Source organism: Uloborus diversus, chromosome 4 (genome assembly GCF_026930045.1).
Source record: "Uloborus diversus isolate 005 chromosome 4, Udiv.v.3.1, whole genome shotgun sequence".
Lineage (NCBI taxonomy): Eukaryota > Metazoa > Arthropoda > Arachnida > Araneae > Uloboridae > Uloborus > Uloborus diversus.
The window spans coordinates 3,968,214-3,991,437 of record NC_072734.1 but is presented as its reverse complement, the minus strand read 5'-3'; the positions used below and the strand labels follow the sequence as shown (position 1 = coordinate 3,991,437).

General features: G+C 32.7%; 1 protein-coding gene across 1 annotated transcript in view; it reads right to left on the bottom strand.

The window, feature by feature from the left end:
* Positions 1–10,164: 10,164 nt before the first annotated feature.
* LOC129221311 (uncharacterized) overlaps positions 10,165–23,224 on the bottom strand; it is an 83,884-nt gene continuing 70,824 nt past the window's right edge. Inside the window, exons 3-6 of the mRNA XM_054855772.1 lie at positions 20,741–20,899; positions 19,721–19,807; positions 13,614–13,660; positions 10,165–10,757 (exon numbers count right to left, since the gene is read on the bottom strand). Coding sequence (XP_054711747.1) covers positions 10,712–10,757; positions 13,614–13,660; positions 19,721–19,807; positions 20,741–20,899 — 339 coding nt within the window. The 3' untranslated portion in view covers positions 10,165–10,711. The remainder of the gene's footprint in view (positions 10,758–13,613; positions 13,661–19,720; positions 19,808–20,740; positions 20,900–23,224) is intronic.

Here is a 23,224-nt window from a genome sequence, read left to right as displayed (position 1 = left end):
AAAAAAAAATAAAATAAATAAAACTTTTTTTTTAACTTGTTGCATAAAAATTATTGGAATGAAATTGAATTTCATTTTAGTAATTGCAATCACTAGGTCTGTTTTAGGATCTATAAAAGCTTTTAAATTCTCAAGCATATAATTTCTTCTCTTAGATGTTTTCTCACTCCCATAAAGTTCAGTACCTTATGTTAAATCTTGTTAAGTATTTGTTATAGATAAGTGCTGAATTTTTAAATTTGGATCCTGTTAGATTATATATATATATATATATATATATATATATATATATATATATATATATATATATATATATATATATATATATATATATATTGTATGTATACCTGTATAAAATTTTTAGTTTTCGAGATTCATACCAAAATTATATTTTAGATCTATATATAAAATTAAAGCTTAGTAGCAAAAATGTAGATTGATATAAATATTTGATGTTGTAAGTTGTACATGTTGACTGTAATGCAGTCTTTGCAAATGAAAAGATTCAATACAGAATGCGCAAATTTGCAAGTTTGTGCCTTACTCGATTTTCAGTTTACTTACTTGTATTTAATATTTTGATCTTATTTGTTTTAAATTCTTTTTTCCCCAATGTTTTGTCATGTAAAACATTCTGTACATAATGTTTATCAGAATACTGCATTCCTTTTTGAACTTTGAAGGTTATAATTTAAAGATTGCAAAACATGTGTATAAAATTTGGTTTTTTTCTCCTCTAAAATATGTAGAATTATGTATTTTTCAAAAATGAATTTGATTGTTTGAAACTTCTTTGCATGATTTAAAAAAAAAATAATCATCATTTGTTGTACATGTCTTTGTGTACATACACTTCTATCATTTTAGTTTAATTGCTTCATTGAATACCTGTTATACAAATGTAAGATTTTTTTAGTGACAAAAAGAGGGGGTCTAAATATTTTTCGTAGCATCTGTTTTTAAACTATCCCCATTTTTCAGGATCTGATTACTTATTTGAATATTCAGACAAAATAAGTTTTCATTTGATTATTTAACAGTCAGTTGTGTTTGCTTTGCAAAAATTTTTCCTCATTTCAAGTTTTGGCTTTAATAATGGCATTCAAATTTTGTTATTATCTGTTTGTGGCTGAAGAAAACAGAATTTGTGTGACCCATGCTTATTTGTTTCCTAACTACAATTTTATCATATTTGATAATATATGGAGTGAAATTGTATGTAACAGTAATTGTTTATAATAGTTAATTTAATTTGGTTACCAATCTAAAATATCGCCAAAATTTAAAAGTCTTTGATGTCTCATTTTATGCCTATAATATTTAAAAGTATTTTTCACTAAGTAATATCAACTCCTTAATTCAAATTTCATCGATTCATTTTTAATTGAAAAGTCAATAGTTTATCATTGTAACTTCACCTAGGCAACATTGTAAATACATTCATTATAAACATTAATTCGTAAAACATTACATTTATTTGTCAAGCATAATATCATTAGCAAAGAAAAAAAAATCACATCTTTATTTGTAAGATCTTTGTTCTTCATTTTTATTGTTAGTTTCTCTTAACTAATGAAAAAATAAATTTTAATCATTCATGTTTATCATTAAATATATTCATAGATTTTTTTTTTCTTAAATTAAGAGTTATAATCTTTTAGCTTTCTTTGTGTGTATAGGGTGTCCAAAAAGTCCTTGACACATTTTAAAAAATCATAGAAAAGCAACAAATTGCTATATGAAAATGCGGTTTAGGCCAAAGTACTTCACAAATTGATATTTTTTTTTTTTTGCTTTCATCTGTGTCAAATTGCGTAGCACTGCTAGCATTGAAGATCTGAAAATGCAAATTACCCAGGTAGACTTCACTGTACTTGTAGTCCATGCTGACTATAACATGGGATTAATTTGAGTACAGTTTCGATGTGTTTCGAGCAACAAATGGTGCGAACTCTAGAAATGAAAGGTATTGCTTTCTGTTCAATAGAATTATTAAATACCTCCCATTACGTTTTTCTTACTGTGAGGGTACAGAACCACCTTAAAACACAATTTGGATTTTTTTTAAATCTACTATGTCAAAAAAAAATTTGAACTTGTAAAATACTTTTGGAAAAACCACATCTTGCTACGACGATTTGCCACTTTTCTATGAATTTTTTAAATGGGTTCAACACTTTTCAGACACCCTGCATTTTTGTAGGGTGGGATTACATTCAGTGTTATGCAAAATATCACTGTCAAAATTATCATTATCATATTAGCCTGAGTGAAACAGAATTCTTAGTTTTTGTTAATGAATTTTTTTACTGCATTGCTAAAATAACCTAAGTTATTTCGATTTTACAGTTAATTTTTGTTGTCCGCGACCCGAGAGTCAATCAGGAATATGCATTTTCACAGCAAAAAACAAATACTAATGGGGATGAAAAAGTTTAAATTTAAAATCAGTTGTTTTTGTTTTATTTATTTATTAGCTTTATTTATTTTTTGTGCTTTCTTCATCATACATACACTTTTTTTAATGTTAAGTTCTGTTGTGCAAAAATACAAAACATTTTTACTGTACTATTTCCACTGTTTGCAGAAAGTATCATCCATCAATACAGCCAAATTTTTCTTATTTGTCTCCCATTTGAGCCTTTTTGCAGTTTATCCGCAATTTTTGTTATCCTTGGCACTTGTGCCACCCAATTTCGCAGATAATCCAGTGTTGACTGTATTTGAATGTTATTGACGTACTAAAAAGTTAACATTTAATTTTGTCAAACAAATTGGGGAATAATGTCATTTCTCCTGAATTACATGTTATTTTTACTGTAAAATATACAAAAATTATGCAGTGTTTCAATTTTATAAAATGGCTTATTAATGTGAAGTAATCAAAGGAAAACTTTTTCAGTTTGAATTTTGGAACATTATTTAGGATGCTTACTACATATTATATACATATTATTATTCTGCATACATATTTGTTGAATTCATGTATGATTAATTTACAGATGACAGGATTCATACGCTCCTTCAAAACTCCTCCAATACTCTTTTAATTAGGAAATTTTTTTGAAGGGCCCTTCAAACTCCTTCATTTTTGTTTTAACTCCTTCAAAACTCCTTCTTTTTTAGTTCAAGACTACATAATCTTCTGCTGTGAAAGTAATTTAAAATACTTCGATTGATAACTTAATTTCGTCACAAGAGTGATGTTATAAGGGAGTTTTTAATGTAATAGTAATTTTGTATATATATATATATTTTTTTTTTCATAAAGATGTGATTTACAAATTGATTAAGAAAATCATAAAAGTTGAAGGTGAAAATATTACGTGGCTAAGACATTTCATAAATGAAGTAAATGTAGTTTTGTGATTATTGCTTTTCCTTCCACCACTCTCAGCAGCAAAAGTCAGTTTATCTAATTATTATTTTAATATTCAAAAATATATAAGTAGATGTGATTATGTTAAAAGAACAATTGTTTAGTGAAAATTGCAGTTTTGACAATGTAAAAAGGGTCATCCACAAGTGATATCATGCCTTGAGGCAGGGGCGGCAAATAGGGGGGTCAAGAGGGGGCGGTCGCACCCCCAAATTTTTTGAGCAGAATGATAGAAAATGAGTGACTTCAATTTATGTAAGTCGGAAATCATTGTTCATTAAAGGAAATCTCGCTGGTTCTAAACAACTATTTGATGAAACTCGACACATTCTCAGACTAGAAAAAGTGTTTTTCGTTATTTGGATGATGACTTAGAAATTCATGAAGTATTTTCGGCTTTTTCCAAACATAGAAAACTGATAGAGAACGATGGTTAATTTTAACTAAAGAAGACATTGCCTCATATAGGCTAAATATTTCACACTTGTGTGCCCAGTGTAACGATGGTATGTCCAATGTGAGAGGCTCGTGAAAGTGGTGCGGCTGCATGGTTTTCACAAGAAAATTCCTTGATATTTTACATTCACTTTTACGCTCATTTTCTAAGTGTATATTTATTTAACGAGTGTTCATCGCTTTCTTCTGCTAGAAACACGTTTCAGCTGCTCAATACATATAATGCTTTCATAGAAACTTCTTAAAAATGCATGTGATTATTGAACAAAAAAAAGACAATAGATATTTTATAGATGTATATTTCAATTCATCGCGAAATTTAAAAAAAAATTCTTCCTCCCAGCCAATTTTAAAGAGACGCAAAAAAAAAAAAAAAAAAAAAAAAAAAAAAAAAAAAAAAACCACATGATGATGTGAAGTCAAACATTGATTTTTGAATATTTTGTATGAAGTAATAGATTCAGTTTCGAATGAAATTAACACAAGATTTGATGATAATTATTTTTCTGTATGGTTGGCTGAGATTATGGTTACTTGGATTGGATTTTGAAAACAAAAAATAAAATGTTTCAACTGTGAATAAAATTTTTAGCTTGAGGCAAGAAAAATTACAAGCAATATACCGACAGAATGGTTTTTACATCCAGAGACTGCAGTTTCGTCTTTGTAATGTGCTCATCAGTCTGGAATAGTGAATAACAGAGCTGGAAGCAGATGATATCTCACTGAAGCTGAGAGCGCCGACATGACTAGATTATTCAATGATGAAAAGTTTAAGCCCCTCGCAGTTTTTGAAGTAGTCTGGGTGATTTTGAAGAGCAAGATATAAAAAGTGTTTTCATGCATAACTTTGTGTTACTTCAATTATTTTTTAACTATTACAATCAGCTCAGCTAGAAGAGAAAGATTTTTTTTTTATGTCTCAAGAGGTTAGAGAAATATTTTCGAAGCACAAAGCGGAAAAAAAAAACCTTTTCCATTCAGCTAAACTGGCAAAACAGCATGACATTGAGCACTGATAGATTAGTAACACGATTCCCTGCTCTTCCGAATTCTCAAAATCATGCATAATAACTTTTCCAAAAGGTATAAAAACTTAAGTAGCGAGATGTTTTGTATGATAACTTTTTAGTCAATGAATCAAAATTTTAATTGTTTCTAAGCACTAATTTTATTTATACTAAACCGATTTTATGACAACTTCTTGTTAGCTAATGTGTGTTTGGGTATTACATATTTAAGAAACTCGACCCCCCAAATGAAATTGTGAAATGCCGCCCCTGCCTTGAGGGGGAGACGGGTTTATAAAATTGTGACAAGGGGGAAGTGAGAAGGTGATAAAAAGTGACATCATGCAGTTATTATGACAATATGTTTATGAAAATTTTGACATGTGACAAGGCGCGGAGTAAGGTGAAATGTGATACTTTGTGACAAAGAACAAAGTTGATCGAATATGTTGAAAAAAAGTGTGACATCATTTAAGGACAGCCCAAAAGTACTCCTTCAAAATCTCCTTTTACTCCTTCAAAACTCCTTCATTTTATTTCTGGAATCGAGTATGTACCCTGGATGAATTAGATGGCAGTGATATAGTTTGGGAAAACTCAAAGCTTGATCTTGTTTGAAAACTTGATTTAAGCAGCTTTTAATTTTCTTTAAAAAAATGCATTATTTGTGTTTTTTTTTTTTTTTTTTCCTTTTATATTGTCATTTCACTGTTCTCATGCTGCATTAACATCTTTTATCTGTCAGTTCAAGCTAGAAGGAAATTTATTGCATCTGAAAAGTTCAAATATGTTTGCCATATTTAACCAGTTTAAATATGGTAAAAGCTTTTTGACAACACAATTTAGGATTTGAAACTCTCTCAAATGAAGTTTTTTGTGATACTTAACTTAAATTTGGATGCCTTCAACTGGGATTTAAAAGATCTGTAAAAACAGCTGGGTGTCAATGAAATTTTACTTGTATAAAATATACTCTCCAGCTGTGACTGTTGTGTTAGTCAATTGTTTTTGTCAGTTTCTTATAGTTTACTATTATTTCTTTCTCTTTTTTATTAATGTTTTAAAATACAAGAACAAAAAATTAAATAAATAAATAAAAGTATGCAATGCTTCTCTACATGATTCAATGAAAAGTATGAAACTTTGAGCTAAAAAGACTTCATCCAGTTAGATTTCCTTTAAAAAGCTAAACACTGACACTTTTATTAAAACAAACACACCTTTGCTTGTAACTTCCATTTTATTATTACAATAATGATATCTCTTAAATACATGACATTATTAGTATGGTTATGTACATTTCAATGCATTGTTACAAATTTATTGAAACAAAAAGTGTTTTCATGTTTATGTATAGTGTATAATGAAAATGAATTTAAAAAAAAAAGTATTTTATCTGTTATCTAGTCTTTCAATATCACTATATTTTTAAAGGAAGTAATGCTAAATTTCGACTAAAATTGCTTTCATATATTATATATTGTTACAGAAGTGCAATTATCAATGACCAATAATACTAGACATGTGCTGAACATTCAAGTTCATCGTATCTATGTTGCTTTAAATGTATACGTTTGTATAACCTTCAAAGTTTACTCGCTCATAAACATTTTCAATAATATGATACATTTGCCTTCATAGTTATTGCAACTGGTTTCATTGAATATCTCTCTGCACTTTAAAACTAATTAATACTTCTGTTGTATTAATTCATTCAGAGATAGCTTAATCTTGCACATGGAAAATTTTGTTGTTAATAAAAAAAGAGTTAGTAGAATCCGTTACATGTACAAAGTGTTGCAGTTGATAAAGCAGTACAATGCACTGAGCCTGCCAATTTTTTTACATTTCAGCTGATCAAAAACAAAAGCACATTATAGTTTGGCTGTGATAATTTAAAACTCTGATGAACAAAACAAAGCACTACATCATTCCTTTTTTAAAGATAGAGATGAGAAAATCCAATATGCTATGCCAATAACAGTTATTGACATTGTGCCAATTTTAGAATTCCTTCACTTTCAACCAGGGTTGCCAGAGCTCCCGGATTTCAAGGGACAGCCCCGTATTTTGAAAAATTGTCCCACATCCCGGGGAACATCCATACGGGACAGCTAAAGTCCCGTATTCTGGCTAATAACAATACTTTACAAAACAAGAGATTATTTTAAGGGGGAAAAATAACAAAACATTTGAAATAAAGAGCAAAAAAAAAAAAAAAAAAATCATGGGGCAGCAAATGCAAAAATTGTTATTGTTTTGATTTGGTTTGTATGTTTTTGTTTTGGCGGCAGACAATGAGGCTTACTCAGTCAAATTTCCCCATTGGCTGGTGTGGCATTAAAAAACAAGTTTTGCTCCATGATTCCTTACATTACATTTCCGATAAAGTAATCACATTTACCATGAAAATTTTTCGATGTCACCGTTTCTCTTATAGCAGAAGCAAGTAAAAAATGAATTAGCACCTGTTCCTCTCTGCGTCGATCTGTGTACTGAACATTATTCTATTGCTTGCTTTATTCTATGAGATAGATTTCCTCCAAAATTGTGCTCACCCTTAAACATACTGAGAGGAATCTTTCGAAAGCTGTAAAAACATGCTTGTTTATCACCCCTTAAAAATACACCATAACCAGCAATTGTACTCAATCTCAAAAATATCCTCCCTCCCCCCACCCTTTACTCCTAGAAGCCTGTCCCGTATTTACTGTTCTTAAATCTGGCAACCCTGCTTTCAACCCAACCCAAGTAAAACTGAACTTCTCCTAGGCTAGTTGTTTCTTCATCAGAGCCATACTACATATATGTGTGTATGCAGTATATATGTAGCATGGATAAACGTTTACCTGCAGCCAGTGTTCCAGTACGTGCTCCATTTAATTTTAAAATCCCACCATTTTGATTCATTAACAGCAATAAACATGACTTACTTGTCAACAAATCTTTAAAAAAACAATGATGTGTGTAGATAACGTATTAATTGATTGCAATTATGTTTAATGTGTTAAAGCTACTTCATATTTTACATTTAATACTAACATTTTAACAAAAATGTAAGTCAAGAATATGTAAATTGTTGTATTTAACCATTCGAGTAATTATCTGTTACAGAAAAAAAGTCACTTTGTAAAAGAAAATAAATAATATGAATTATTGTTCATGACATTCGGGATGTTTGATAAAATAAATGAAGTTGATAACAGACGAAATATCAGTAATTGAAATGTTTTAAGTATGTTTATATGAATGCAGAGTGTTTATGATTGTTTTGTTGTATTAAATTTTACTTTTTTTTTTCTGCCATTAGTTATGCTACTTTGTTTAAGTTGAAACTTCCATAAATATCTAAAGTCAATAAAATGTGTTTTACAAATATGTTTGTCTGTATTTTAAACTTCAATGCTACATCCTGAATAGTTAATTGTATATTCGCACTCCATCGTTAGAAAACTTAACCTTGAAAACATGTTTAATACACATACATTTCTGAATCTACAAGTCAATTGTTTCTTAAATATGTTCTCTGTTTCTCAAAAATAAAATCAAATTATTCATTCATTTTGGACACAGTTCAATATTCACACCTTTTTTTTTTTTTGAAAACATCTTTGCCATATTGAATAGTTTGAATCTTACAATCTAAATATGAAATGAAACTTCAGCATGAAGATACAACAAATGAAATGATATGCCTGAGAATTTAATAAACTTAAAAATAAATTTCTTTAGATATTGTTAGCAGGAATTTCCAATTAATCTGTTAACATTGTATTTGTAGTAAGTAGTATATCCGTACTTATTGGACGATTAGCCAAATAAGATGTATAACCTTACGAGCTAATTAAACACCAGTGTTCTTTATATTAAATTCATTTTAAAATTGCTTATTACTTTTTTTAAAAAAATGCAGTTGCATTCAAAATTTCTCAAGTTTCGTCTTAGATAAATATCATTTTATTTGGTAGTTCTTAACTGTATCTTTAAAATTACATAATTTAGTTTTTATGTGAAATGTTGAAAATATTATTACAACGTTTAAAATGCACAAATTGCAATAAGAGTGGCAGTTGGTAAAACGCTTGATTAACTATTCGTATAATTTTTTTCAACTTCAACTCGAACGAGAATCCCTAAACAACTCAAATGTGAAAGAGAAATAGCTTCTGCAGTTTCACGTTCTTCATGTCGTTTGGGACAGGAAAGGTCCGACAAACAAATAGAAGTTCATTACCAGCATTTTTGGGATGGTTCCAAAACTGACATTTAACTATGTTGTTGCATGATCTGTTCTTTTATATTAATTTTTTCGAAGTTTCGAGATTATTATTTTTACTTTTTGTAGCTAAAAAAAAAAAAATCTGCGATTTTAAGCTTTCAAATAGAATTATTTAAAAGAGGGATAGGTTTATTTTGTCTTTTAAGTGATAATAAACATACCTTGCAGAACGTGAAATTTAGGATGTTCAAAGAAAAATCAGTTTACCTCATTTTTTTTTTTTTTTTTTAGATAAAAGCTTTAAAATTAATGGAAATGAAATGAACATGCTTCAAAAATGGTCAAAGATATGCAATTTTCATACTCTTGTATGAAAAGTCCTCGAGAGAAACACGATCACAAGGTTTTTGTTATTGAGGCAAATTTTGTTGTTTTTTTTATAAAAGTTCCGGAGATATTTATTTGCTGTATTAGGGAGTTCAGGAGAACGCATCGAAATTTGGAGTCTCCCGAAGAATTCAGGAGAGTTGGCAGCTATGCTGTTATGGTATTCATTTTTTTCGCATACCCTTTACAACAAATACCAGTACTACGAAATATCCGTTTCAACGAAATGATATTATAATGCTGATTTTATTGCCATAACATTGCGCAAATTCCATTTCAATGAATAAAATCTGCAGTCCAATGAAGCTCATTCCTCAAAAAATATCAATCGATATGTATCTTCACTCCTTCAAAAGCCCTTGTAGCCTGTAAAAAAAATGGCTATGATGCATTTTCGTTGTACTGAGGAAGAGCTTCCCTTCAAGCTAGAATCAGCCATCACCAAATTTACTGTTGATTAGGGCTGGGCGATATACCGGTATATCGTCAGATATCGATATATTAGGGGGGGGGAGCCTCCACCCCCCTGCAGGAAATTTTTGAATTAGAGAAATAATATATTTGGAAATGTTTTTTGTTGTTTTTCGATCCTTTGTACCCCACCCCCCTCCCAAGAATTTATCGAAAATATCGATATTTGGAGAGCGATATATCGCGGTGTTAAAATTCTGATATCGCCCAGTCCTACTGTTGATGGAAAAGAAAACTTTTCAAATTGAAAATTCCTGCTACAAAACTTCCACTGCCATTTTTGAGATTTGATTGAAATACAGCTTCATCCACATCCGCATGATTGTAACATTCAATTTCTAAACAATCAATTCGTTTGCATTTGTGGATGTGTGGCAGCTACCGTATTATTCCGTCGACTATTTTTATGAAAAAATTAAAATTATTGCCAGATGAAAATTGAAGAGGAAAAATGAATCTCGCCAAACGTCTTCAATCTGAAGGTTTTTCAAAATGAGTAGAGTAAGTTAGGTGATTCCATTCACATCATTGGCAGTCGATTGCGCACTTGGCGATGATTTTTTATTTGGCGAAAAGGGCCAACGGAATATTACGCTAAGTACCGATTGTGAGATGAGGATTTACATTTGAACCGAACATTTTGGAACAGAATGTATTAATTAAATGCAATTCTTGATGAGGATGGAATGAATGACTATATTACACTGCAATTGTCTCACAGGATATCACATTGATAGGTTCCAGCTTTGCATGGAGCTAGTTTTGAACTTTTTTCGGACCAGAAAAGCTTTATTTTTCGTTCTGTTGGAGTGCATTTTCACTTCGGTTCTTTGTACTGAAAGGAAAACAGGGTAAACGTTAGTAATTTGGCAGCAATAACGTATTTTCTGATTTTCTTTTTTTCACTGCTAACAGTAAGGCCGTAACCAAAAGTTCGTTTTTTATTCCTTCAGGGTGTCGAGAGGAAATGTGGGGAGGGGGGGGGGATCATGAGTAAGGTTACCGACTTTCCCTGATTTTCGTTATTAATTATAATGGTTTCTTCTCTTTGCCCTACTTGGAAACAATTGTATGTTTAAATAAAATGCACTATTTAAGATATTTTAAGCTGTTAAGTAAAAATGTATTTTAATGAAGACAAGTAATGAAGTAAAGTTAAAAATTAAAAAAGACCCCGACTGAGTCGCAAGTGTAGAATCAAGAGGGAAAATTGAAAATCCCTTTAAATGCCTTATATTATTAAAAATCAATGTCAAGTATTTTATTTGCTATTAAATAGAAACTGACAACAGATAAAAATTTTAAATCATTGCTTTTAATTTCCTTGTCAGCCAACAATGAATTCGGTTACCAATCGCGTGATTAAAGGCTTAGCCGTTATTAAAATCTTCCTTAAAAAACGTTATAATTTGAATTCTATGAAATAATGAAAGTTCCAAACACATTCGACCAGACGCGGAGAAAAATTCTCTTCATTTTGCTATTTAATTAAAACATTTTTAACTATGTTTCCACTGCAAAAATCGCGAAAAACCTTTTAGAGGTTTTTAATTAATATCTTCGTTAATTAATGTCATCCAAAGATGCAACCAATGCAGCCTAGCTAAAAACACTCTCGATCAACTCTTCTTTCGAACTTTTTTTTTCTTTTTTCAAAATCGGTCCAACCTTTTAGGCACTAGAGTGCCACAGACAGATACATAGACATGTCAAACTTATAACCCCTTCCTTTGTGTGTAGGGGGTTAAAAAGATGCTGCTTTTTTTATTAAAATACTAGTACCCGCACGGCTTTGCCCGTAATAGAAAAATTAAAAGGTCTTTTGGTTCGCCTGTATATTTACAAATAATGTATGGTTAACTTTCTCGCCAATGGGCTTGTGCCCATGTTACTGTTCCACGTTATGATAATTTCGCAATTTACTCGTCCATCTTATGATAATTTTGTTCTTAAAATTGGAATAGAAAACGAACCACATCGAATTTTCGAAAAATTGCTTTGAGGTGCACACCCCCATGATACAAACAAAATTTGTGCTAAATTTCATGAAAATCGGCCGAACGGTATAGGCGCTATGCACGTCACAGAGATCCTGACAGACAGAGAGACTTTCAGCTTTATTATAAGTAAAGATAAAGACTAATTTAAAAGAAGAAAAAACCTATCGCGTGAACAATAAAATAGCATATTAAATTATTTACATGGAAATATTCCCGGAAATTTAAAACAAATCCTCTCTTTTAGCTTCCAATAACCACTTAGCGTAAGGATTCTAAGAAGTTATTTAAATCACTCTTAATGACATGTGTCTAATCATGATAAAGCTAAAAGATTTATAATGAAATAATTTTGAACTAAATTTTCAAGCAGCATAATAATTACTGCAAGAATAATGGAAAGTATTGAAGTAATATAATTATACTGCGTAAATAATAGACATATTTATGTAAAAACAAATTGAACCCTTTTAACATCCATTCATATGGAGCTATTTTCTAATCAAGAACTAAGATTTTAAAGAATGAATACAGTATTTTAACTTTTTTAAAATGTATACTTATGTACTCAAGATAACTCTATTTTAATTGATTTCATTATTTATGGGGTAAAAAATCTTAGATTATGCTGGTAATAAACAACTTTAAAATGGCAAAAACAAAGTTGATTTTGATTTAACATCCAGTGTCAGCAATTAAATTCAAAACATGAGAAAGTAATCATTTTTAAGCTATTATCAAAGTAAAAGTAAAAAATAAAGATTTTTTCTTGAAATCGTAATTATAACATGCTACTTACTTTTATACAATGAGAGGCAAACGTGCCAAGGCAGTAATGACGACTTCTCCTTTGCCTGTAAGGTTGCTTATTTTACGTAGCATAAAACGCGTGAAAGGAACATTTAAGCTATGTAAAATAAACAACCCTACAGACACAGGAGCAGTCTTGAGAAATAGAATCCTAAATTTATAAGTTAGCCAAATACGTTAACATTGAGGAAACAAGATGCACAAATACGCAGTAGCATATAATCCGCACCTCATCAATTATACTTTTTTTTTTTTCAAGCAGATAATAATTAGTGGATAATTCATAGGAAATTACAAAACTTTCTTTTGCAAAGTTTTTTTTTTTTTTTTTCACTTAATCTACTTGCATGAAATTTTTGTGGTTTCTTCGAAATTCCCTGATGTTTCCCTGATCAATAAAATTCTCCGACTTTTCCCTGATTTCCAGGTTCCCCCTGGCCATAGCCTGACTTAAACTGCTGAGGGTTTTTTTTTTTTTTTGTCACTTATGTGAAAAGGGGGGGGGGGGTGTATGTGGCACCATTATTATATATTTTGCGCACTCAACTTAGTTTAGCAAATTAAAGTAGGAAACTTTTTTAATAATTTGTGTGTTACAGTCAACTCACGATAGCTTCAAGCCTTATACAGTAGAACCTCGTTCACTCGGATCAAATTTGTAGCTTTTAAAAAAAATTATGTTCACTTTAATAACGTTGAATTATGCTATAGCAAGAACGTATAAATATGAATACACCTCTAACATTCACTTTTTATTTTGGTTAAATGTGCAGCTTCTGCATAGGTTGCTCGATAAATTTTGAACACGAACCCCTTTCGACCCTCTAAAACCGTCCCTCTTTGATACAAAAGAATTTTTGCTTGCGTTCGTATATAACACTCACCTGCTTTTGTTTAGAGTTGCTGTCGACTGGTAATCCCGGAAACATTTCTAAAAAGAGAAAAAGAAGGTAAGCGCTTTTTTTTCACTATAAGTCTTAACTGTTTCAGAAATTTTTTGCACAAAATTTCTTGAAACTGTTCGTAATTGTGAAGCCTCAAATGCATGATTAAAAAAAAAAAACACTTTAAAATATGTTCTTTGGTTTTGAACTTCTATTCAAATCACGAGAGAAATGCTTTAAAATATCATAATTTAATTTACGGATGGTTTATGGTCAAAAACACACTTTGCAACATCGAACTTTAACTGAAAACAATAATAATAATAATAATAACAATAATAATAATTTACCATCAAATATCCCAAAACACTGATAAAATTTGTATAGAAATGGCTTACTATTTAAGTAGTAGTCAAACTTTATTCGTCATAAAATTAAAAGAAGTAGGTATTTTCAAGCGCACTAAATTTAAAAAAAAAAATGTTCTACATTTGGGAATTCTCAAAAAAAGATATCTATTTTTTCCCCCATCAAATTGGTGCATTACACGTTTAAAATTGATTTAATAGCATCTTCAGTGAGTAATTTCTTGGTTATTGGCATATTGCAACTACCGAGTCTCAGTTTGTTCTTGTAGTATTTTAGAAAACTTAATTGAGTACGTTGCCATGCATTTAAGTGCATAACAACACATGCATTTTATGTAATACTTTTAATATATATAATACATAATTGTACGATGGATTTAAGGGTTAAAGGTAAAAGATAGGAACAGCACTTATAAGAAACTTGAAAAGTGTAACATTGTTTAACATCACCACTAATAGCATTTAACAGTGAGAAATGAAATTTTTGAACTCAAAAGAACAGAGATGGTGGTTTGACGGCATGCGTACGAAATGTCACGAGAAAACCATAAATATAAATAAATAATTAATAAATAATCCAAATGATGTTTAGACGTTTTCATAAAACTCGAGAAATTTGAATTTCTAGACTTTTTATTAATAATTAGTGGAACTCGCACGGCTTTGCCCGTAGTAGAAAATTAAAAGGTCATTTGATTTGCCTGTGTATTTACAAATAATGGATGATGAATTCCTCTCCAATTTGCTATGTTAAATGGCTCGCTCATGTTACGGTTCCACGTTATGATAATTCCGTAATTTACTATTCCACGTTGTGATAATTTGCTCGGTAAATATTTCTTAAAATTGGAATAGAAAAAGAACAAAATCGAATTTTCGAAAAATCGCTTCGAAGTGCACACCCCCATGCTACAAACTAACTTTGTGCCAAATATCATGAAAATTGGCAGAACTGTTTAGGCGCTAGGCGCGTCACAGAGATCCATACAGAAAGACTTTCAGCTTTATTATTAGTGAAGAAAAATTGTAAAAAATATTTTGTTTCAATAATCCTATTCAAGTTTTTTATGTTTGACAGTCTATTCAGCAATTTCATAATGGCTAATTTGAAAGATTCTTTTCAAGGAACAGTAAATAATTTTTTCTTGAAATAAAATAAGCACTTATGAAAATAAATAAAAGTACATTAAAAAACATTTAATGTCCTGTAAAAAAAAAAGGGGTAAAAGAAGCAAATTCAATAAACGTTTAAAAATAAAAAATAACAGATAGGATTATGAGTTAGGAGAAACGTATGTTTGCTTCTTTAACTTTTGAAGGATCATTCATATTTGAGCAAAACTTCGTTCTGTGTTCGAATGAGCTTCACCAGAATACCTCATTATCTCATTGAATTTTTAGACTTGCAAAATTTTGTGGTCAGCTTTTGACAGTTCAAACAAACTTTACATTAGGGCTTACTTTACCCGGAAAGTTTAATCATATGAAAGTTCTGATCTTAAAACAGAGATTTGAATGAATGTTATTGCGAAGATTTCGTTGGGATATGAACAAAATCTAAATTATTTTTATGAGCATTATGGCCAGCTTGGGGCATTCAAACCTTTCGATTCAAGAAACAAAAACACATTTAAAAAAAAAAAAAGAAATTAATTTGAATTTTGACATCTTGAATTCAAATTATGCTTTTCGCAATCACGAGTGTGAGTGTGTAATGTGTATGTAGGCGTGTGTGCTTGTGTGTGGGGGGTATGTGTGTTTGTGTGTATGGGGTATGTGTATGTGTGTAGGCATGTGTGTTTGTGTCTGTGTGCAGGCATGAGTGTGTGGGTAGTTGTGTGTATGAGTGTTTGTGTGCGTGGGGGCGGAGTAGTGTATGTGTGTGTAGGCATTTGTGTCTGTGTGCTGTATGAATGTGTGGGTAGTTGTGTGTAGGTGTGTGTGTGTGTCTTTGTGTGTGTGTAGGTGTCTGTATGTATGCGTGTGTGTATGTGTAGGTGTGTGTACGTGTAGATGTCTGTATATATGCATGTGTGTGTGTGTGTGTGCGTGTGTGTGTGTATGCGCGTGTGTGTAGGATAGAACGCAACCTGGAGACGGTTTTCGCTATAGGAGCAGCATCGTGAGGAGCCGGTCGACGGTGACGCTGCAGAGGGTGCTGACGGAAAAATAAAATGATAGCATATCAAAACAGTCTAGCAATCGTGATTGCTCAAAAAAAAAAAAAAAAAAAATAGTACCAAAAATATTTGAGAAAATTACGAAGATTTTGAATACATTTCGGGTGCTTGATTGATTGATTGAGAAGGATGATTCAGTGTACTTAAAGCACTTGCTTTTTAAAATTAATTTAATTTTGACATTTTCACAAAAATTTCCTTTGCCATATTCGATCTAATATGCTTTAATCAAAGTAAAGGACTTTATTTCGGGCATTTTAAATTTTAATAACAATGTGCTCCTTTTAGTTATTTCTTGTGGTTTTAGAGCAGTAGGTTTTGCGAAATCTTGTGCTCAAGGCCGCCCATATGTGGGTGTGGCAAGTGGGGGCTCAAGCCCCGTTTGAAATTTGAACTTCCTTGCTTTTAGTACTTTTTTCTTTGAAAAGATGTTAAAACATTTAAACTTCCATTGTTTTTTGACTTTCAATCAGGTCAGTCATTTGAAAGATGACTCTCGTGATTAAATTGAAAAACCGACGTAAATAAAGCACAAATTTACACGAAAATACAGCATATAGCTATTTCAAAGCTACAATAATGGAGCCTCTTCATCGGTGTAAAAAACTACGCACATAACCAGAAAGTTGTAGGAGAACTGAACGTCAACCAATTTTGACTTGCGTGTCTCAGGAGGTTAGAGAATTGCCTTCGAAGCGCAATGAGGCAAAGCAAGACCTTCCTCTTTAGCTATACTGGCAATAAATTAAGTCATTGGATATTGATTAACTATAGTTACAAAATTTTTGTTCTTCCTGACTCCAAAAATAGCAGATTAAAACTTTACTAAAAAATAAAAACTAGTACCGAGATATTTTGTGAGATAACTTATAACAAAATAAATTTAAAGCTTCCGTCGAAAAAATTTTAATTGTTCTTTACAAACCTAATTATTCTTAACATTAAAACCATTTAATTATCAGTTCTTGGTAACCAATATGTATTTTATACCGTTCTGAGGAAATTCATGTTCAAGAAACTCGACCCCCCAAACGAAATGCTGAAATGCCGCCCCTGAGTCTGTGTATGTTTGTATTTACGGTTGTTCCATCGTAGCACCTAAACTATTCATCCAATTTTAATAAATAAAGTGTCATTCGTTTCGTAATTGTAACCCGGGTAACATAGGCTACATTGTAGCCCACTTTAGCCTTCGGAAAAGGTCGATGTTACCATAAAAATCCCGATTTTAACCGATTTTATTCCCTTACTCTTTTCGGCACGGGTTTTAAATGAACGTATTAATATTATAACTATAATACGGAAACGAGCTGATATGTGCCTCACATGACTTCCTTTAACTCCAATTTAATGTCATTTTCCCACTATTGGCAATTTTAATGTGATTCAAAAGTTTATTCTCTAAATATCACCAATAGAGGACAAATTAAAACGGATTTTCAAAAAAATCGCCAAATTTGTCGCCAAGTTGGCGAAAAAACTTGGCGACCAAAAGACTGGCGATATATCGGCAAGTGTCCGCCAAATTGTAACAGCACTTGAGTTTACATCGAAATTAAAAATGATTTCACCCCAAAAAAGGGAAAAAGACCCTCTTAGAAACACTCGAATGTCACCAAAAAGGGAGGTGCACAACTACACCCCACTAGGAATCTACGTACCGAATTTCAACTTTCTAGGACATACCGTTCTTGAGTTATGCGACATACATCCGCACATACATACATACGTGCGTACAGACGTCACGAGAAAACTCGTTGTAACTAACTCGGGAATCTTCAAAATGGATATTTCACGTGTCTATACATTCTTAGGCACTGTTCCACGTGTGGTCGATTGGAAAAAAAAAAAAAATTACATTCATTCGGGGTTGAGCAAAATGGAAATTAAGGCCGATTTTTGAGTGAAAATTTTTTCGCGAATACAATACTTCCTCTTTGTAAAAGGAAGTAAAAACACTAGAAGGTAATCAAAAACTTAGATGTTGATTATTATTATTGTCTTATTAATTAAGATCAATCTTTTATAATCTACGTTTTCTACCAGTTTTATATAGTGGCATTATAATTTAATTTACTATTCTTGTCCCGCAAACCGAGATGATTGCTTGGTGCTCACGCTGTTGGTATCACTCGTTTTTTCCTTGTTCCGTCGCAGGTAGAAACGGAAAATAGTTATCTATGAAAACTCAATCCATCGATCCTATCTTAGGTCGCAATGTAGAAGATTTTCGGTAGCGGATTGAGTCTCAACTTAGAGGAAGTTCAATTCAAATGCCGTTGTCGTGAGCGTTCTCGATATCATTTTTTTTTTAAAATCAACTCACGACTACGGTATTTGAATTGAATTACAATGTTATTAATGTGAAAGTGACAGAGAATTTCAATTTAACTATATAAATAGGAATATCTAAACTATCAAGTTACAGGTTTTTACTCAATAGGACGATGATATCAAACAGCATCTACCTTGTTTCTTACCTTTTAGTGTTTTTTGCCATAGTCGGGTTTCAGTTTTTAACCTTTTATTTTTTTTTTGACTATAGAACAAAACTAAAAATGAGCTGATGTGTGTGCATCACATGACTTCCTTTTACTCCAATTTAATATCATTTCTTCATTATTGGCAATTTTAATGTGATTCAAGGTTCAAAAGATCCCCTTTGGAGCATTCGAATGCAACCAAAACGGGAGGTGCACAACTAGACTTCACTAGGTGTCTAGGACATTCCGCTCTTGAGTTATGCGACATACATGTACACACATACGCACATACATACGTACATGCAGACGTCACGAGAAAATTCGTTGTAATTAACTTAGGGGGTCGTCAAAATGGATATTTTGGGTGTCTGTACGTTCCTAGGCATATATCCACGTGTGGTCCGGTCGAAAAAAAAAACTCAACATTCATTCGGGGGTGAGAAAAATGGAAATTAACGCCGTTTTTTGAATGAATTTTTTTTTTTCGCGAATACAATACTTCCTTTTTTGTAAAAGGAAGCAATAACTTTATCACCGGTCGGGAGTTCGGAGATCACCAGTCTCCCGAAATCTTTTCTAGTTACACTGCAGGTGATATCGAGAGTTGAGTACTATATCTAGGTAACTACAAATTCGACAAAATTAAATGTGTCCCCTTTGTTGAACATTTTTGTTCGAAAGGAAACTTTCAAATTACAATTTAAGAATGGAGTTTATTATCGTTTAAATCAAATCGTCACATTCTCCAAAAATTGTGGGGGGGGGGGGGGGGGGGGGGGGGGGGGGAGGGGTAAATGCAATCAGTTGTTGAATTTTCCTCGAAGCAGTGTGAAAAAACTAAACTGTAGTTACCTAATTGTAGTAATTTCTCCACCATGCATCCTAGTATTTAAGAGCACTAGTTTTCATGAATTACCCTGCTGTTTTTCGTAGAATTATGATTGTTTATTATCATTTTGTGAACAAGCATTGTGACGATGTGTCTTCATGAAAATTATTTCTATGAAATAGAGTGCTATTTTTCATGAAATTACACTGATAGATCTTTATGATTTTTAGTTTCCATAACTACTTACTGCGAAAGCTGCTTGCCACATCGGCAATGGCCGTTGTACCTCGCCCAGCACGCAAGCCATTCGGCCCAGAGCTGCCAAACCCATCACCTGTAAAAAAACAAGAGCACATTCTCAGTCATGGTCGCTGAATGGTCACTTACGCTACGGTCATTTAGAGTTACTTAGAGATACAATTTCTGTATTTTAATTTGCCTCACACCTATTTTAAGTGTGTTATTGACATAGATGTAGTTATCCAAATAATTGAAACACTTGGGAAAAAAAATTCGGAATCGCTACTCTGCCGTAAATGTTCTGTTTATAAAGAAGCGCTGCTAACTATAATCACTCACACTGGTGAATCCAGATCGTGATTGAGTTCTGTGGTTATTTTTGCTGCTGTTGTTCACTTTTTAGACACTACAATCCACTTCAACACCCGTCGGTTTCTTTTACTGAGTGTCTCTTTCCTTCCACTGTTTTGCTTTGCCGAGCTTGTCTTACCGCGCTGTGTGCATGCTCTAGCATGACTTTAGATACTGTATCTCTAGAAACGCCAAAAGTTTTGAGATGTTTCAGTTACACGTGCTCCAGCTAGACGCGCTCCAACAAGTTGGCCTCTTTAAAAAATTATGAGGTTCGATATTTCACGCGCTTGAAAAAAATCCAAGACTTCCCGAACTTCCGTTAAACTACCAAATGCTACCATATCATATAGTTGCTATTTATAAAAAAAAAATAGATATCTAGCATTATTCTTTATTACTTACAAAGCCCCCCTCATTGAGATTGACTCGTCTTACATGGATGTTTGCCAATTCCATACAATCCGTGGTTGGAAAGTACAGATATTATAATTACACTTTTGTGTAAAATTTATTCTTGAGACCCTAATCGAGAAAAGAATAGGATACGCGCATAGAAATTTGAGACGGTTTAAGGTAATAGTTATGAAGTCAATTCGAAACAGAGTGCTACCATTTTTTTCTTGAAAACAGCAAGCAAAACTGTAATGAGCTATCGAATTCGTTTATCACTTACTCTGGTCAGCTGGGGAGGCGGGCTGGCGTGCTTAGCCACCCACTCTGGCACGTGGGTCATCTGCTCGCAGAACTCTTTAATGACTGGAGGATTCACCTCCTGATCAGGAGGGATGGTACGACTAGAGTCTAAAAAGCAACGATCCACTATTACCTCTACCTAGAAAAAAGGACAATTGCTTCATTAGCGCATAGATGTTATGAAAATTTTACAACTTTAGGTGCATTAAATAAGCAAAAATTAAGGTTGGAACAAAATAAATAGATTGAAAATGAATGCTGGACTGAAGGGAAGATCAAGTAGTAGGAGATTATTTTTTTGTAAGCTAAATTGGTCCACTAAATTATATATAGTACTAGCTGTACCCGACGCGCGTTGCTACGCCAACAAAAAAATACATCATTATACTGATTTTCATGACAATCGGTTGAACGGGGCAGAAGTTGCTACTCTGCAGTGCCACCTGGTGGCGAGCGGCTTCAATGAGCATATTATGCACCTTCTCCGCGGAAAAATACATATATATAGCAATTTTCATAATAATCGGTCCAGGTATCAAGTGAAGCCGTGACTATACTCAAATTTTGTACTCACGCAGTTTGCAAGATCAATCAATCGCTAAAAATATCAAACAGAAAAAGTTTTAAATCCCCCCGTCGCATGAAAAGCCATAGAACAATAAATAAAGAATTTATTTGTTCAAACTCAAGAAAAATGGCAACAGCTAACTTCTTATCAATGAGATCTTTCACGCGAATTAATTTCTGCAGCCGATCATTTTATTCGTATTTATCCAATGGATTGTGACTTAAATTGGAATAAAAAAGGAACTATCGATCGGATTTTTTTCGAACTGGTCTATAAACATTCCCAGTACCAAAAATAACAAACGGTGAAAGTTTCAGCCAAATCTGCCGGGTAGTTTTTGAGTTCATGGATGACATACAGACAAACATTCATTTATATATATATAGATAGATATATTACTGTAAAACAGCGAAACCTGGTAAATGTATGCATTTGCCGTGAATGTCAATTTTGAAATAGCAAAACATCGGTGAAAAACCGAATGCTTCTGGTTAATCACCGAGATCGGTGAATGTTGACATTTTTCAATTGTGATTTCTTTCACAGAAACAAATATACAGTCAAGCCCGCTTGTTAGAATTTCGGTTAAAAGAATATCTCGCTTAATGTAATACATTTTCAATGTACCAAACCGATGGTGTCTGGCCTCAAAAAGTTAAGATACAACCGGTTTTTTGCGTCTAATTTGCAAATGAATGAATGTAGAAACAAAAAATTTTGGAGGATATACGCATTAAATGGTTTTTTTTATTAAATGCGTCATAGAAATTTGTATAAGTATATTGCAAATACGATTTATAACAAAAAAAAAAAGCAATTTTTGCAGAAAAGTCCATTCTTGAAGAAAACGAACATTACAGCGTTATGTAGTAAAATGTCATAGAAACAATTAAAAAAAGTGAGTTCTAATAAGGAATGTGTCCTCCCTAACTTGAATTCATTGGCGGCATCGATTTTCCATGGTGTTTATTAAGTTTTCGGACACCAGAATAGGAGCGAAGACCAGAGACAGAGTAAGCCTTGTTCCAGCTCATGTAACGATTTTTGAGGAGGATTTAAAGCATCAACCTGTCTGCAAAGATAGTTCCAAAAATGTTCTATCGGATTCAGGTCTGGAGATCGCGCTGGCCATTCCATTCGTTCCAAACTGTGATCCTGAAAATACTCCCAACAGCCGAGTTCGGTGAAGTCGTGCATTATAATCCATTAGAATGAAGTCATTACCAATAGCAACGGTATATTGGCGGATGTATGGATCAAGGATCTCAACACGATATCTCAGCCCAGTCAGAGTTCCTCCATGGAACACATGCAAGTCAGTGTCACCACCGAGCGAGATCTCTGCCCAAACTATGATTCCACCACCTCTATAACTGTGGTCTTTCACCAGTGTTGGGTTGATGGTATCTAGTGAGTTGTTCCCTCCAGATCAGTAGACGCCCTGAATCACTCTCCAATGTGAATCTGGACTCGTCTTTGATCAGCACAGAAGCCCATTGCTGCTGGGTCCATGAAACATGTTCTCTTGCCCAGTATAAGCAAATCCTTCGCTGTGGTCCGTTGATGGGAACACACACATCTGGTCATCTTGCATAGAGAACTGCATTGTGAAGACGATTTTGCACCATAGTAGCAGAGATTCTTTTTCCTGATTCTACAAAGTGGTCTGTAACGGGCTACGGCACAGTATTGCTTCTTCTCTTTCGGACTGAAAGACCTAGAAAAAGGTCTTCTGCAGGTGTTGTAGATTGTGATCGGCATGGAACAGGTCATCTGGGCACAGAATCTTCGGATTGGTATTGATCCCAAAGCCGCTGAACAACAGTTCGAGACACATTGAGACATCTAGCAGCATCAGCCTGCGACAATCCCATTTCCATCCACCCAACTGCCCGC